Here is a 13767-nt window from a genome sequence, read left to right as displayed (position 1 = left end):
TCTTCAGGAACATTTGTGAGGAAGCAGGAGGGAATCTTTAGGCACATTGCCACCAAAGTTACTTAAATTCAGCTATGCTCTGGTCTCCTTCCTTCCTAATTTGCATGGAGGCTCAGAAGGTGAGGGATTTATTTACTCAAGGAGCAGAAAGGGAAAAAAGAACAGGAAAGGCTCCAATAAAGAAGGAACAGAGCCAAAGCTCTGGAAGAAGACAGGACAGGAAGGAGCTGAGGTTGAAAGCTTCTGCTTCTCGGGTCCTTGGTTTTCATCCTTCAGCTTGAGAAAGGCAGACTTACTAGAGTGGCTGGGGGAACAGATGTCTTTTATTGGTCTAAGCAGCGTAACGAGTAATAGGCTTGGGCAGAGCTCCCCTGTCTGTCCTGGCTCCCATCTTCCCTCTCCTGGGAGTTGGTGATTCACCCCTAGGGGAGAAGAGTGTTCTGGGTAGGGGTGGCAGGATAAAAAATACAGAGTTGGGATCTGAAAGGGGATCAGGGTGAAGTAGAAAATATAGGGTTACCAGATCATCCAAATAAAAAGTCCGTCAGGGCAGAAGAGGGGCTGTTTCCCCACATGGGCCCCTCTGCCCTTGCCAGGAATGGGAGAGGGCAGGAAGCTTCTGCTAGAGATTTCCTACTGTGCCCTTCGTGCCATCAGCATCTCCCGGATGTTGTCTTCAGCTTCCTTCACACTCCGCTCCAGGTAGGATTTCTTCTGCTGCAGTATGAGAAAGCAATCAGTAAGGAGGTATGGGCCGGTTTGGCAAATGCAGCACTTACAGTCAGTGGTCATGGCTTCTCCTCAGTGTCCACCTCTCTAACACTGGCCAAAGGGTTAGACAGCCATGGAGGCGCTGCTGGTTTAGTGACTTCCAATAGCATATTGTCTCTTGGGGGCCAGGTACACATACACCTGCCCAGGGTGCTCCTCTCATCCCAACCACAGGCCTGAGTGGGGAGGAAGAGGTTATTCGGTGCAGGAAGCAGAAGTGCTCTTCCCCCAGGAGGAAGTGGACTCAAAACAGGCGTCTCCGTACATGAAGTTATACCAGACAAAGGCCAGGAAATTCCAGGACAAAGCTCTGGCCCCCTAAGAGACAGTCTCTCAAGGTTTTCCATGGCCTGGGCCAGGCGCCTATAGCCGCCACTGCTGCGGAATGGACAGGGTACCAGAGGGTTCTGCTCTGTCCAGTGAGAGGACAGGCTGCATGAGTGCTAAGAAGTTGTAACATGTCTCACCGAGGCAGATGAGTCAGGCTGAAATCTGCTTTTCTAATGAAACCGCTGACTGCCAGGAATCCAGGACAGTGACACACTGAGTAAAACAGACCATTTGGAAGTTTACCTCCTACCCCATCTGGGTCCTAAATTAAAAATCTCAACTTAGACAAAGAACTTTAACTACTTTCAGGAGCCACATCTGGGCCAGGATTACAAAAGATTAGTCAAAGGAAATGATGTCTGTATTTGCCCTGTGGTCACCCAAAAAGTATGGTGGCTTCACCACTGGTCCCTGCCCTAAGGACAGAGTTGTGGCTGCATTCCCACTTAAGAGACATGAAATGAGGCTCCCTTTTTGAGGAATACTCAATAGTCCCCTTTCTAAGGGTCCATGTGGTTGGGCCACACTGTAGCCAGGCAGCCATGCAAAGCCTAGAGCGCTGGGCAACCCAGGAGGAACCAGTGCCCTTCTCACTCACCCCGACCTAGCAGCTGTGGATCACTGTGACCACGGAAGTGCCCAGATGACCTGGGAGAACCAGGGCAATACTGGGCCTGAGAACAGGTGAGCAGTCTGGCCTGACAGGCTCTCCTTGGGAACTGATGCCCAATCAAACCACTGAGGCAGGAATATTGAAATGAAGGCCTCAAGGTCTCTGGTGTTCTACAGATCCCTGTGGCTAACTTCTCGAACCACTCTCTGCCCAGATTTTTTTTCCTTCAAGATTTTATTTGTTTGATACAGAAAGAGTGAGAGAGAGAATATGAGCTGAGGGGAGATGGAAACGCAGACTTCCGGCTGAGCAGGGAGCCCAAGATTATGACCTGAGCTGAAGGCAGACGCTTTAACCCTCTGAGCCACCCAGGCGCTCCCAGATATTTATTAAATGATACACTTAGAGACGTTTTCCTATTGGCACCAATGCTGTGCCATCTTTATCAGTTCTTGTGTGAACCTTTGATTCCTGTTGGTTGTCTCCTAACTTCAAATTTCCTGATACCTCTTTACTCATCTCCCATCTGTCCAACTTGCACACAATTCCCGTCCAACCTGTAAACAACAGAAGCCCCATAAAAACTCACAGTGGCTGCAAATGAATACTGTTGCTAAGGAATTTATTACATTGCTACACCTGATACAGGCCTATCATTGTGCTATCAGAATGGTAATTTAAACTTCCTTTGATAAACAACCCCTAGACTTTACATGTGGTAACTTAAAGAGGGAAATACTAGTAACTCCTGACACACCACTGAAGAATGTCCATATACTGGGTGTTGCACAGGAGGGGAGCAGCAGCTAAACAAGTGGCATGTACCATCTGAGCACCTTCCCAGCCCCCTGGGAATGGGAGGAAAAGGCCAGTGGGGCAAGTGGGGCTGTGCTCCCACGGGGTCAGTGGGTGCTCAGGACCAGGTCCTTTGCATTCCATCTCTGCCAACTTGCTGCCCCAGTTGTCAAAACGCAAACTTGGAGCATCAGCTGGGGCTTTTCTACCTACTGCACATGCCTCTGGGTAGTCAAATTCAGGTTATAATTCTTATTTTAAAATTCATCATTCTGTGTCTCTCCTTCTTCCAGTTTCAGTTTTATGGGGGTTTTTTTTCATGATTTTTACCACTGCATAACCTAGAGTCTTCAAGTTTGAAAAAATAATGCAAAATAAACCTATCTTTAATTACCTAACATAAATTTATTGCACAAAGTTCCATTTCATCGTAACAGCTGGGTCATCCCTAGCACAGAGGGACCTGTTTTCTAACTTTTTCAGTTGTTCCTGTCTTCATCATCAAACATACCTAAGTCAAAAAGATCTTCATGATCAAACCTGAATCAATATTCCTGATGTGCCTTGAACTGTCTCACAAAAAGATACATTGTCCTAACCCCCTCCTACCTGTGAATGTGGCCTTATTTGGAAATAGGGTCTTTGCAGAGGTAATCAAGTTAAAATGAGGTCATGCTGAGTTAGGGAGGGCCTCATAAGGAGGAGTGTCATTAGGAGTGTCCTCATAAGGCCACATGAAGACAACAGAGACAGAATGCCATCCCTTGATGGGAGGCAGAAAGGGAACGATGCATCTACAAGCAAATGAACGCCAAGAATGGTCAGCAAACCATCAGAAGCCAGGAAGAGGAAACTGAAGGATTTTTTTGCCCCAGAGGCTTCAGAGGTAGGGTGGCCCCATGACACCTTGATTTTGGACTTCAAGCTTCCACAACTTGTGAGAGGATAATTTTCTGTTGTTTAAAACCAACCGGTTTGTAGTAATTTGTTATGCAGGCCTAGGAAACCATGAAATGAGGGATGTCCCAGAGACAGAATCTACCCCAAATTTCTTCTGTAGCCACAGCTTCTCACCACACTGAATCACAGAGGTCTGGCTAAGGATCCCTATTAAGTTAGTACACTGGGACCTGTACTTCTCCCAAGAAAATTGTGCTAGAAGTGATCCAAATACAAATAAGATTGTCAAGATGTAGAAAATTAAGGAACCAATGATTAAATCAAATTTTTTCTTCTATTTCCGCACTTTCTTCCTAAAACTACTAGTCAAATCAGAAATTCTGTAGACCCGTCTTCCCCATTTCTGTAAATGACAACTCCATTCTTGCAAATGCTCAAAACCTTTGGTGTCATCTTTGAATCTTTCTTTCACATCTGACTTCCAATTAACCAACAAATCCTATGAGCACTACCTCAAAAGGTATCCAGAATCTGACCTTAATGTATAGCCTCCTAAGTGGTCTCCTATCTTCTGCCCTTTGATCCCCATTAGTTTCTTCTCCAGGCAGTGCTCAGAGTTCTCTGTGAATACTTAAAACCCTCCAGTGGCTTCCAGTTTCAAAATGAAAGACAAAAAGTCTTTTTGCAAAGCCATGTTTAGTCTCATTCTCAGCGGACTCTGATCTCAACTCCCTCTCAACCACTCAGCTCTGGCCACACTGGCCTGCACCTCCAATTCTGCGCTGCTCCTCCCCCCTACCCCCCCAACCCAGTGGCCAGGCTCCTGCCTGGGTTCTGCCCTTTGGCTCTGTTAGGAACTCTCTCCCTCACATATCCACAGTACTAGCTCCCTTACCTTCTTCAGACCTTTCTCAAATGCCACCTCACTGGGAAAGGACTTTAATACCCAGCAGCTCTGTGCTCCCTCTTCTCCCCAAAATGTGCCTGCACTGCATCTGCCAGCACTGAGAGCAGCAACATCGGGCCTTCTTCCCTTACAAGAAAGAAAAGTCCTCAAGAGCAAGACTTTGTTCTGTTTGCTGATACCCCAGTGTCTAGAAAAATAGCTGGAACAGAAGAGGAACTCAATACCTGTTCAATAAAGTGCCTTTGTGATGGGAAATGACTTACTGCTGTACTTGTATACACACTGCTTTTTAGCTCCCCTCACAACATGAGTGAATGAGGAACACCAACAGAGCATGCAAAGACAGAAAATGACCATCTCCTTCAAGATGATTTGCAGTTTGGGGCAATGCCTCCTAACCTCTACTCCAGGTAAACATGGGTCTAAAACTCAACCCTTACTGATGTGATGTCCCTCGAAAATCAGAGGCTTGCTTCCACAAACAGAACAGGCCCTAAGGGTCAAGCCCTTTATTAGATCAACTTGTAAAACTGTAAAACAAACTATCCCAATTTCCCACGTCCTGGAGTAGGAAATCCTTGAGAAAATGCTCAGAGATTGGCCAGGACTGCTGTGAGCTACAAGGGGATTATGACTGCTGTGTAAACTCCAGGAAGACTGTCAAACCGACACCTTCCAGCAGGAGTCCCAGGAACGCATTTGCTGGCCTCACTGCAGCATTTTTCTGTCTTGCTGAACAATGTCCCTCAGAAGCTTTCCCCTAGGAAATTCTCCAGTGAAATCAAACCACAGAGCTCTGGGTGCAGCAACATTCCTGCGGGCCTTGTTCTGGAGTGAGATGCTGAGATTTCCTGTGGGGCTCAGCACGGCCAGGGAAAGGGCATTGCTGCAGTTATTGCTCATCAGCCTGAGGTTCTCTCTGGGAGTCAGGCTGAGGGGCCAGTGTTCCCTTTACGACCTCCCATGAAGGAAAGAGGCTCAAGTCTCTAGAACTTTTCTGACATGACATAATCTCTCAAACAGACCGCTGCGGTAATTCATCTTGTGATGCTATCTGTATAGACTTTCTTCCTTAGGGCCTTTGTTTCCCTCTCTTTCTCGCATATTTTTCCTGTTTGCCGTTTCTTAGAGTATAGAAAGTAGTTTTCCTCTCTCATCCTCTATTTCCCCATTAGTAAAATGAGGATTTGGACAATACCAGTATCCTCACTCCCCCAATATTGTTCTTTAGACACAGAGCTTTTTCTTCAAATGAACTCTTGTCTCAAACACAAAACAAGTAAGACAGGTAAAATAGAGCTGGGGGAAGGGATGGAGAGACACAGTGGATAAAAGAATTTCTGGCTTGTCCCATGCCTCCAATCCAGGCTACAGGGGTAGCAGAAATGGGCATCTTGATTCCTTTCTGCCCTTGATGTTCTGTGAGATCTATGCTCAGAGACCCTCTGCTGAGTCCCATGTTTCAGATCCCAACTTTGACTTATCCTGGCCACACACTTCTCCCTTATGCTGAATCCATGGCTGCTAACTTCTGCAGACCACTGCCAACTTAAACCTCTACTATTAATCAGAACATGTGAAGCAAAGGCCACCTTCTCATTGTCGCTGCCTTGGCTCCCAAGTTTAGCAAAAGGCCAAGAATTCACTGAAGGCTGAGAAGGCATGTCTTAGCAGACGGGGTAAAATGTGATGACGGCACAGAGAAAAAGGAGGAAGAGAAAGTAAGAAAGGCAACGAGGGGTCACAATCAGAGAACTGAGGAAGGGAAATGAGACCAAGATGGCAGAACTGTAGCAAGCAGAAGCAGTGCAGAGCTCTGAAAGTGCAAGTAGAAGGGTGAGGCACTCACCAGGGGCAGGAAAGACAGGCCATGCCTGACCGGGAACGGAAAGCTAAGAGACATCCACAGACACCCAGCTACTGGGGGACTCAGGGGGCATCCACTTCACCATTAAGGATACAACTAGGCGGGGCACCTGGGTGGCTCAGATGGTTAAGCATCTGCCTTCAGCTCAGGTCGTGGTCCTGGGGTTCTGGGATCAAGCCCAGAGTGAGGCTCCCAGCTCAGCAGGGAGCCTGCTTCTCCCTCTCCCTTGACGGCTCCCCCTGCTTGTGCTCTCTCACTCTGTCAAGTAAATAAAAATCTAAAAAAAAAAGGGGGGGGGCGCATGGGTGGCTCAGTGGGTTAAAGCCTCTGCCTTCGGCTCAGGTCATGATCCCAGGGTCCTGGGATCGAGCCCCGCATCGGGCTCTCTGCTCAGCAGGGAGCCTGCTTCCTCCTCTCTCTCTGCCTGCCTCTCTGCCTACTTGTGATCTCTGTCAAATAAATGAATAAAATCTTAAAAAAAAAAAAAAAGATACAACTAGGCAATAAAGGAACTTGTGAACTATAACACAAGGCTGGGAGATAAGCTCAAAGAATGAGAAAGTAGTTTTAGGCATGGAACAGGAGAATCTAAGAGAAATCTAAAGAGTTACTGTCTCTGCAACTTTAAGAAACTGCTTTCAAAAATTCCTCTGCTAAAAGATGTGGTTTTGGTTTCGCTGGACACTGACCTTATTTTTCTCCTAGGTGTTCTCTTACCTGCAAACAGACTCTGACACCACTACCAAGTGGGATCAGACTCCCAAATCCCACCTGTGACTGCATGCTCAGTCTGCCCAAGAAAAACCTCGACACGACTCAACACCTTGTGGCAGAAATACACTGGGGGAGGGGGTGGGGAGAGAAGGATTCCTATTTCCTCCACTTAGTCCCCCTAGGGTTTGGGTGATCAATACCAGCGTCACCCTCCCGAACACGTGAGCTCCATTTAAGTCCCAGAAAAAGCCCGGCCCATTAGACAATCCAGGAAAGTAAGTAGAAAACTCCAGGTAAGCGCAGAGCCAGCAGAAGGGACAGAAGTTCCAAGGCACATGGTGCTGAGTAGGCTACATCCAAAGCATCATTACATTTTGGGCCACCAGGCTTAAAAAGGATGAGATCAGCCAGTAAATCATGTCAAGTGATAAGCAGCTGAAGTGGGTAGAAATATGTGGCTCAGAAAAGATTACGAGGAGAAGGAACTTGACCACTGCCTTAAATATCTAAAGCAATGGCTCTTAAAACGTGGCTTCCGGAATTTTTTTGAGTATCAGCAACTCCTGGGAACTTGTGAGAAAAGCATAATCTCAGGTCTCAACTCGGACCCACTGAATCAGAAATTCTAGGGATGGGGCCTAGCAATCTGTGTTTTCACAGCCCTCCAGGTGATTCTGAGGCACACTTTTTGAGAACCACTGTTCAAAAGTGAGAACTGGCAAACTGGATTTTTTTCTATAAAGGGCCAGTCAATATCTTAGGCTTTGAGGGGATGTCTCTGTCACAACTACTCAACCTTGCCATCATAGCATAAAAGCTGCCACAGACAATGTGTAAACTAACGGGTGCGGTGTAAATGAACGGGGATAGCTATGTCAACATGAAAACAAGCAGCAAGGTGGGTCTGGCCAGCAGGATACATAGTCCGTCAACCTCTGTTCTTAAAAAAAGGAGAGTCTTAAAAGAACTGATTCCAGCAGGCAGCCATTTCAGAGATTTTTAACTTTCAATGAAAGCTGCCTAATAAAAGCCCAATTTTCCACCCATCCTTCTTCCATTCGTTCATTCACCCCAGTGCCAAACCATTTTCTCTCTTTCCCTCCAAAACTCTGGTCCTTGAAGTTTGTGGCATCATGCCTTAGCAGCCCTCCCCCTCCTGCTGCCACAATCTACAATATCCCGAGTCCTGTCCCTCATTCACTGATGGCTCACTGTCTTCTCTCCACCACAGCTGCACCGCTCAAGGTGACTCCAACAAGAATGTGGATGATCCTTTCAATACCATGATGTTCCCTCCCCTCACCATTTTTATTTCACCCCACCTCAGCCACCCACCCACAGTCACACCTGAGGCACCATGTAAACACCACCAAATGCGCCACCTCTGAAATCTCAGGTTCACCACCACTGCATATTTTTCAGGTTGCTTTACCTGATAACTCTCAACTCTAGCATTTCTTCAACCTCATCTCGATGACAGAGTTTCATCTTTTTTTTAAAGATTCTGTTATTTATTCATTTGAGATAGAATGAGAGCTAGAGAGAGAGAGAGAGAAAAGCAGACCTCCACTGAGAAGGGAGGCCAACACGGGACTTGATCCCAGGACACTGAGACCATGACCTGAGCTGAAGCCAGACGCTTAGCTGACTGAGCCACCCTGGTGCCCCTTAATGACACGTTGTTCATTATACATTATGCTTGCTTCCATAGCCTTCCCCTCCTACCCATCCTAGCTGGCTGGGCTTCCACAGTCCATCCTTTATGTATTAATCCCTTACAAATATCCTTTTCTTCTTAGCCCTATTCTCCCTCTGTTGCACTTGCCTGGCAAAAATGCCAACCCAAGTTAAAACCAACCACCTGCCTACTCCATGCTTGTACCTAAATGTTGTTAGAGAAGAACACTTAAATATATGGAATGGTTTCACTTTAAATTCAGGACCATAAATCTCAAATGGGCACTCAACACTGCCCTAGTATTCTATTAAACTTCTTTAATAAGTTCACTAGTGTGTTCTCCAAAATAACTATTTCATATTTTATCTGGTCTCAAATCTCCTATACTCTCTCCTCCCCTCTCCTCAGGTCATTGAGAAAATATAAGCAAATCTCATGAGAACTGCCTCTTCTACCCACTACCACATCCATCACCTGACCCACACCTATGCAGATACTCTTCTCTCTCTAGTGTTAAAATGGATAGTGTCCCTGCTTCTGTCAAAACACAGCCCTTCCACCTGGGCACTGATTCCATCTCCACTCACCCTCTCAAAACTTTCATTGTTGCAGTCAGCCTTTGTCTTTTTTTCTAATTTTCAATTTCCCTTTCTCTATAAAATCTTTCTTGTTGAGGCAAATCATTTAAAAATCCCTTTCGTGGGGCACCTGGGTGGCTCAGTGGGTTAAAGCCTCTGCCTTCAGCTCAGGTCGTGATCCCAGGGTTCTGGGATGGAGTCCCGCATCGGGCTCTCTGCTCAACAGGGAGCCTCCTTCCTCCTCTCTCTCTGCCTGCCTCTCTGCCTACTTGTGATCTCGGTCTGTCAAATAAATAAATAAAATCTTAAAAAAAAAAAAAAAACTTTCATGTCCTCACATTCCCTGCAGGTATACTCCCCTTCTCTCCTTCCCTTCTTAGCATGATTTCTTAAACCAATTGTTTTTAGTAGCTCCCTCTCCACTCCTTACCTCTCATTTGCTCCCCAGATGTCTCCAAACTCCAATTACTATTTTGCTTATTTTTTTAAAGATTTTATTTATTTATTTGAGAGATAGCACGCGTGAGAGAGAGAGAGCACAAAGGTGGGGGTATGGGAAGGGTAGGGGTAGAGGGAGAAGCAGGCTCCCTGCCTGGAGCCAGACAAGGGGCTCGATCCTAGGACTCCAGGATCATGAACTGAGCCAAAGGCAGACACTTATAGAGCAGAGGAATCTGTTACAATCTTCTTATACCTCTATGACTCTCTTGGCCAAATACTGTCTCTACAAGTCTTCCAAATGAGCAAATAAAGTTTTACTACGTGTCTTTGGTTTGTTCTAGTCTTGTAAGAGCTAGAGAATCCAATCAATAGTGTGTACTGTGGAGTTTGGCCCGCAGGCATGATAAAGGGCTAGGTGGAAAAGGGTGTGCCTTCTCAAAGAGGAAGTAAGGCAACACCTCACATTCTTGGAAGTGGAGGTGCGCCTGACTCAACCATAAGCACAGGACTAGGAGGGAGGTACATGAGGCAAGCACCTGAAGTCACTTCAATACTACTCTTGCTCTAAGCAAATCAAGAATTTCAATTTTCTTACAACTCAATAACAAAAGATGAAGAATACGATTAAAAGATGGGAAAAGGGCTTGAATAGACATTTCTCCAAAAAAGATATCTGAATGTCCAAAAAGCACACGAAGAGATGTTCAACAATTTTAGTCCTTAGTGAAATGCAAATAAAAACCACCACGAGGGGCGCCTGGGTGGCTGGATTGGTTGAGTGTCCAACTCTTGGTTTCGGCTCAGGTCATGATCCTGCCTCTTGAGATCATCCCCTCACAAGCTCGGCACACAGGACGAGTGCCAGAGTCTGCCAGAGATTCTTTCCCCGGCCTCCTTACCCTCTACTCCACCCCACTCCACCCTCGCTTGCACATGAGTTCTCTCTCAAATAAATAGCCCCCCCCCATTTTTTTTTAAAAGCACAATGAGATTACTACTTTCTACCCACCAGGATGACTATATATCATCAAAACCAGAAAATAAGTGTCGGCAAAGATGTGGAGATATTAGAACTCCCATGTACTGGGACGCCTGGGTGGCCCAGTTGCTAAGCGTCTGCCTTAGGCTCAGGTCATGATCCCGGGTCATGATCCCGGTCATGAGCCCCACATCGGGCTCCCTGCTCAGCAGGAAGCCTGCTTCTCCCTCTTCCACTCCCTCTGCTTGTGTTCCCTCTCCAGCTGTCTCTCTGTCAAATAAATAAAATCTTAAAAAAAAAAAAACCTCATATATTGCTGGTGGGAATGTAAAATGATGCAGCTGCTGTGGAAAAGTTTGGCAGTTACTTAAGAAGTTAAAAGATGGGACGCCTGGGTGGCTCAGTTGGTTAAGCAGCTGCCTTTGGCTCAGGTCATGATCCCAGCGTCCCGGGATCGAGTCCCGCATCCGGCTCCTTGCTTGGCAGGGAGCCTGCTTCTCTCTCTGCCTCTGCCTGTGCTCGCTCACTCTCTCTCTCTGACAAATAAGTAAAATCTCTAAAAAAAAAAAAAAAAAAAAGAAGTTAAAAGATAAAACTGCCACATGATCCAGCAATTCCACTCCTGTGTATATACTCAAGAGAAATCAAAACAGGCGTCCAAACAAACACTTTTGTTTTTGAACTGTATGTTCGTAACAGCATTATTCGTAATAGCCAAAAACTGCAAACAACCCAAATGCCCATCAATTGAGAAAATGTGATCTACTATTCAAGGGAATACTGTTCAGCCATAAAAAGGAATGGAGTTCTGATGCATGCTACAACACGGATGAACCTTGAGAAGATGGAGCTAAGTGAGAGAAGCCAGATACTAAAATCCACATGCTGTATGATCCACTTATATGAACATCAGAACAGGCAAAACTATACAGACAGACAACAAATTAAAGACTGCCTGGTGCTGGGAGAGAGGGGAAATGGCCAGTGACTACTTAATGCATAAGGGTTTCTTTTTTGGGGGTGGGGGGATGAAAGTGTTCTAGAATCAGACAGTGCAGATGGCTGCACAACACTACGAATTTTATGTTACATAAACTTCACCTCAATTACAAATAAAAAAGAATTCCTAGTCTTCTCAAAATGCTGTACCACAAGGAGAAAAGACAGAACATGAAAGCCCTGTGTTTAAAAACAGGCGTGGTGAGGCACCTGGGTGGCGCAGTCAGTTAAGCATCGACTTTTGGTTTCAGCTCAGGTCGTGAGATCCAGCCCCATATTGAGCCCCGTGTTGGACTCTGCACTCAGCACAGAGTCTGCCTGAGATTCTTTCTCCCTCTCCCTCTGCCCCTCCTGCTTATGACCCCTCTCTCTCTAAAATAACTAAATTTGGGGTGCCTGGGCGGCTCAGTGGGTTAAAGCCTCTGCCTTTGGCTCAGGTGATGATCCCAGGGTCCTCGGATCGAGCCCTGCTTCGGGGTCTCTGCTCAGCAGAGAGCCTGCTTCCCTTCCTCTCTCTCTGCCTGCCTCTCTAATTGTGATCTCTGTCTGTCAAATAAGTAAATAAATCTTTAAAAATAAAATAAAATAAAATAAAATAACTAAATTTTAAAAACAGGCATGGCCAGGCAAGCTCCAAATGAATTATTTTCACAGCAAATCAGTCATTGCTCCACTCAAAAACTCAGAAAATTACACACAAACTGACCAAAGTAAAATAAAGTGGCGTATTAATTTCTGAAAACTAACTTTAGTGTTATCAGTGTAAGCACTACACATTTAGATTAATGAGTTAATTAGGTACTCTGAGAGAGCCAATGAACAAATAAGAGTAAGGAAATTTCTATGTGATCACATTACTACTTTCCAATTGAGGAACATATTTATACAACTAAAAAAATAGAGATACGGCAACCGGAAACCCGTAAAAGGAACGGGAGACAGTGAAAACAAGAGCTCAAAGCCACCACAAGCACAGATTCATGACTCATGGGCACCTCCTCTGCTGATTTGTCTAGGTCAGCAGAGGGCAGAACTGGAGAACTACAAATACACTTCAGTATCAAAGAGTTATTTATAAAGCTTTTCCAAAAAACTGGCTTTCTTTTCATTAAGGAAGACAAAAGGAGGAATTACTACTGTTCTCAAACTCCAAGCTAAACCTCTAGGTCAGGCAAGCAAACTAGCCTCTTTGCTCACATTGCTCACCGTGTTCTGAAGGGCACCAGGAGGTCAGCTCACATCACCCAGTGACACTTCTCCATCCGGGGTGATCCAGAAGCTCATACCATGATGAAATGACTCTACAGACCAGACGTCACAGCTGCCACTTGTCCCAACTCTACACACACCCAAGTTACCATGGAACTCGTACAAACAGAATGGAGTTTAATATGCTATTAGCTCTGATCTAAGTAGCTGACATAACACCAATTAAATTTATAATGACACTGGAATAGTAAAAGAGCACTTGGCACACTTCTCTTTGCAAACATGATTTAAGGGATGGTATTCACTTTGCCCTTTCTTCAATTTCCAGATGCTAGGTCACTTAGAAACCACTTAAAATCTTTTAACTCAAAGAAATGGTGTTGAGCGGGTTTACAATTTCCTAAGAAAAGAACCACTAACTTTTTAGAAGGCCCAGCTACTACGAATATCCAACTGTAGTACGGAAACCCTCATTTCTTTCAGAGTAAAGGTGAGTATCGTGGTTGGAATCTAGAAACCTGGGTTCCCACTCAGCCTCCTCTCTTTCCCTGACCGATTCTGGTTCTGGCTCTAAAAAGGATACTTGATCTCCATTTTTAAAACACAGGCGGACGGGTTGCCTGGGTGGTCTAGTCATTAGATGTCTGCCTTTAGCTCAGGTAATGGTCCCAGGGTCCTGGCATCGGGCCCCATGGTGAGCTCCTTGCTCACCAGGGGGCCTCCTTCTCCCTCTCTCACTCCCCCTGCTTATGTTCCCTCTCTCGCTGTCATGTAAATGAATAAAAGCTTTAAAATTTTTTTTTAATTTTTAAAAATGGGCAGAGGCCATGAAATTTATGAGATGGCTTCACCACAGAATCCATGGCTGTTAGGAAATAAGAGCAGCACACATCACTAATCTACTGAAACTTGCATCCTTGAGCCCATCAACTAGCCCTGCCAATGGCTATATTTATGCTATACATGGAAGAAATCACTGGGCTCTT

General features: G+C 45.6%; 1 protein-coding gene across 4 annotated transcripts in view; it reads right to left on the bottom strand.

Moving 5' to 3' along the window:
• Positions 1-305: 305 nt before the first annotated feature.
• PFDN1 (prefoldin subunit 1) overlaps positions 306-13767 on the bottom strand; it is a 66189-nt gene continuing 52727 nt past the window's right edge. The window contains exons 4-5 of one of the 4 annotated variants that reach the window (XR_013966848.1): positions 521-717; positions 306-422 (exon numbers count right to left, since the gene is read on the bottom strand). Coding sequence is in view for 2 of the 4 variants with exons in the window: in XM_080804025.1 (XP_080660151.1) it covers positions 634-717 (84 nt within the window). In the remaining 2 variants the exon portion in view is untranslated. Of the gene's footprint in view, positions 718-13767 lie in introns of all 4 variants that reach the window. The other 3 variants (XR_013966849.1, XM_080804026.1, XM_080804025.1) reach the window with 3 other exon arrangements.

The sequence above is a fragment of the Martes martes genome (assembly GCF_963455335.1).
Source record: "Martes martes genome assembly, chromosome: 5".
NCBI classification, from domain to species: Eukaryota; Metazoa; Chordata; class Mammalia; order Carnivora; family Mustelidae; genus Martes; species Martes martes.
The sequence above is the reverse complement of the archived record's forward strand: the minus strand, read 5'-3'. Positions and strand labels throughout refer to the sequence as shown.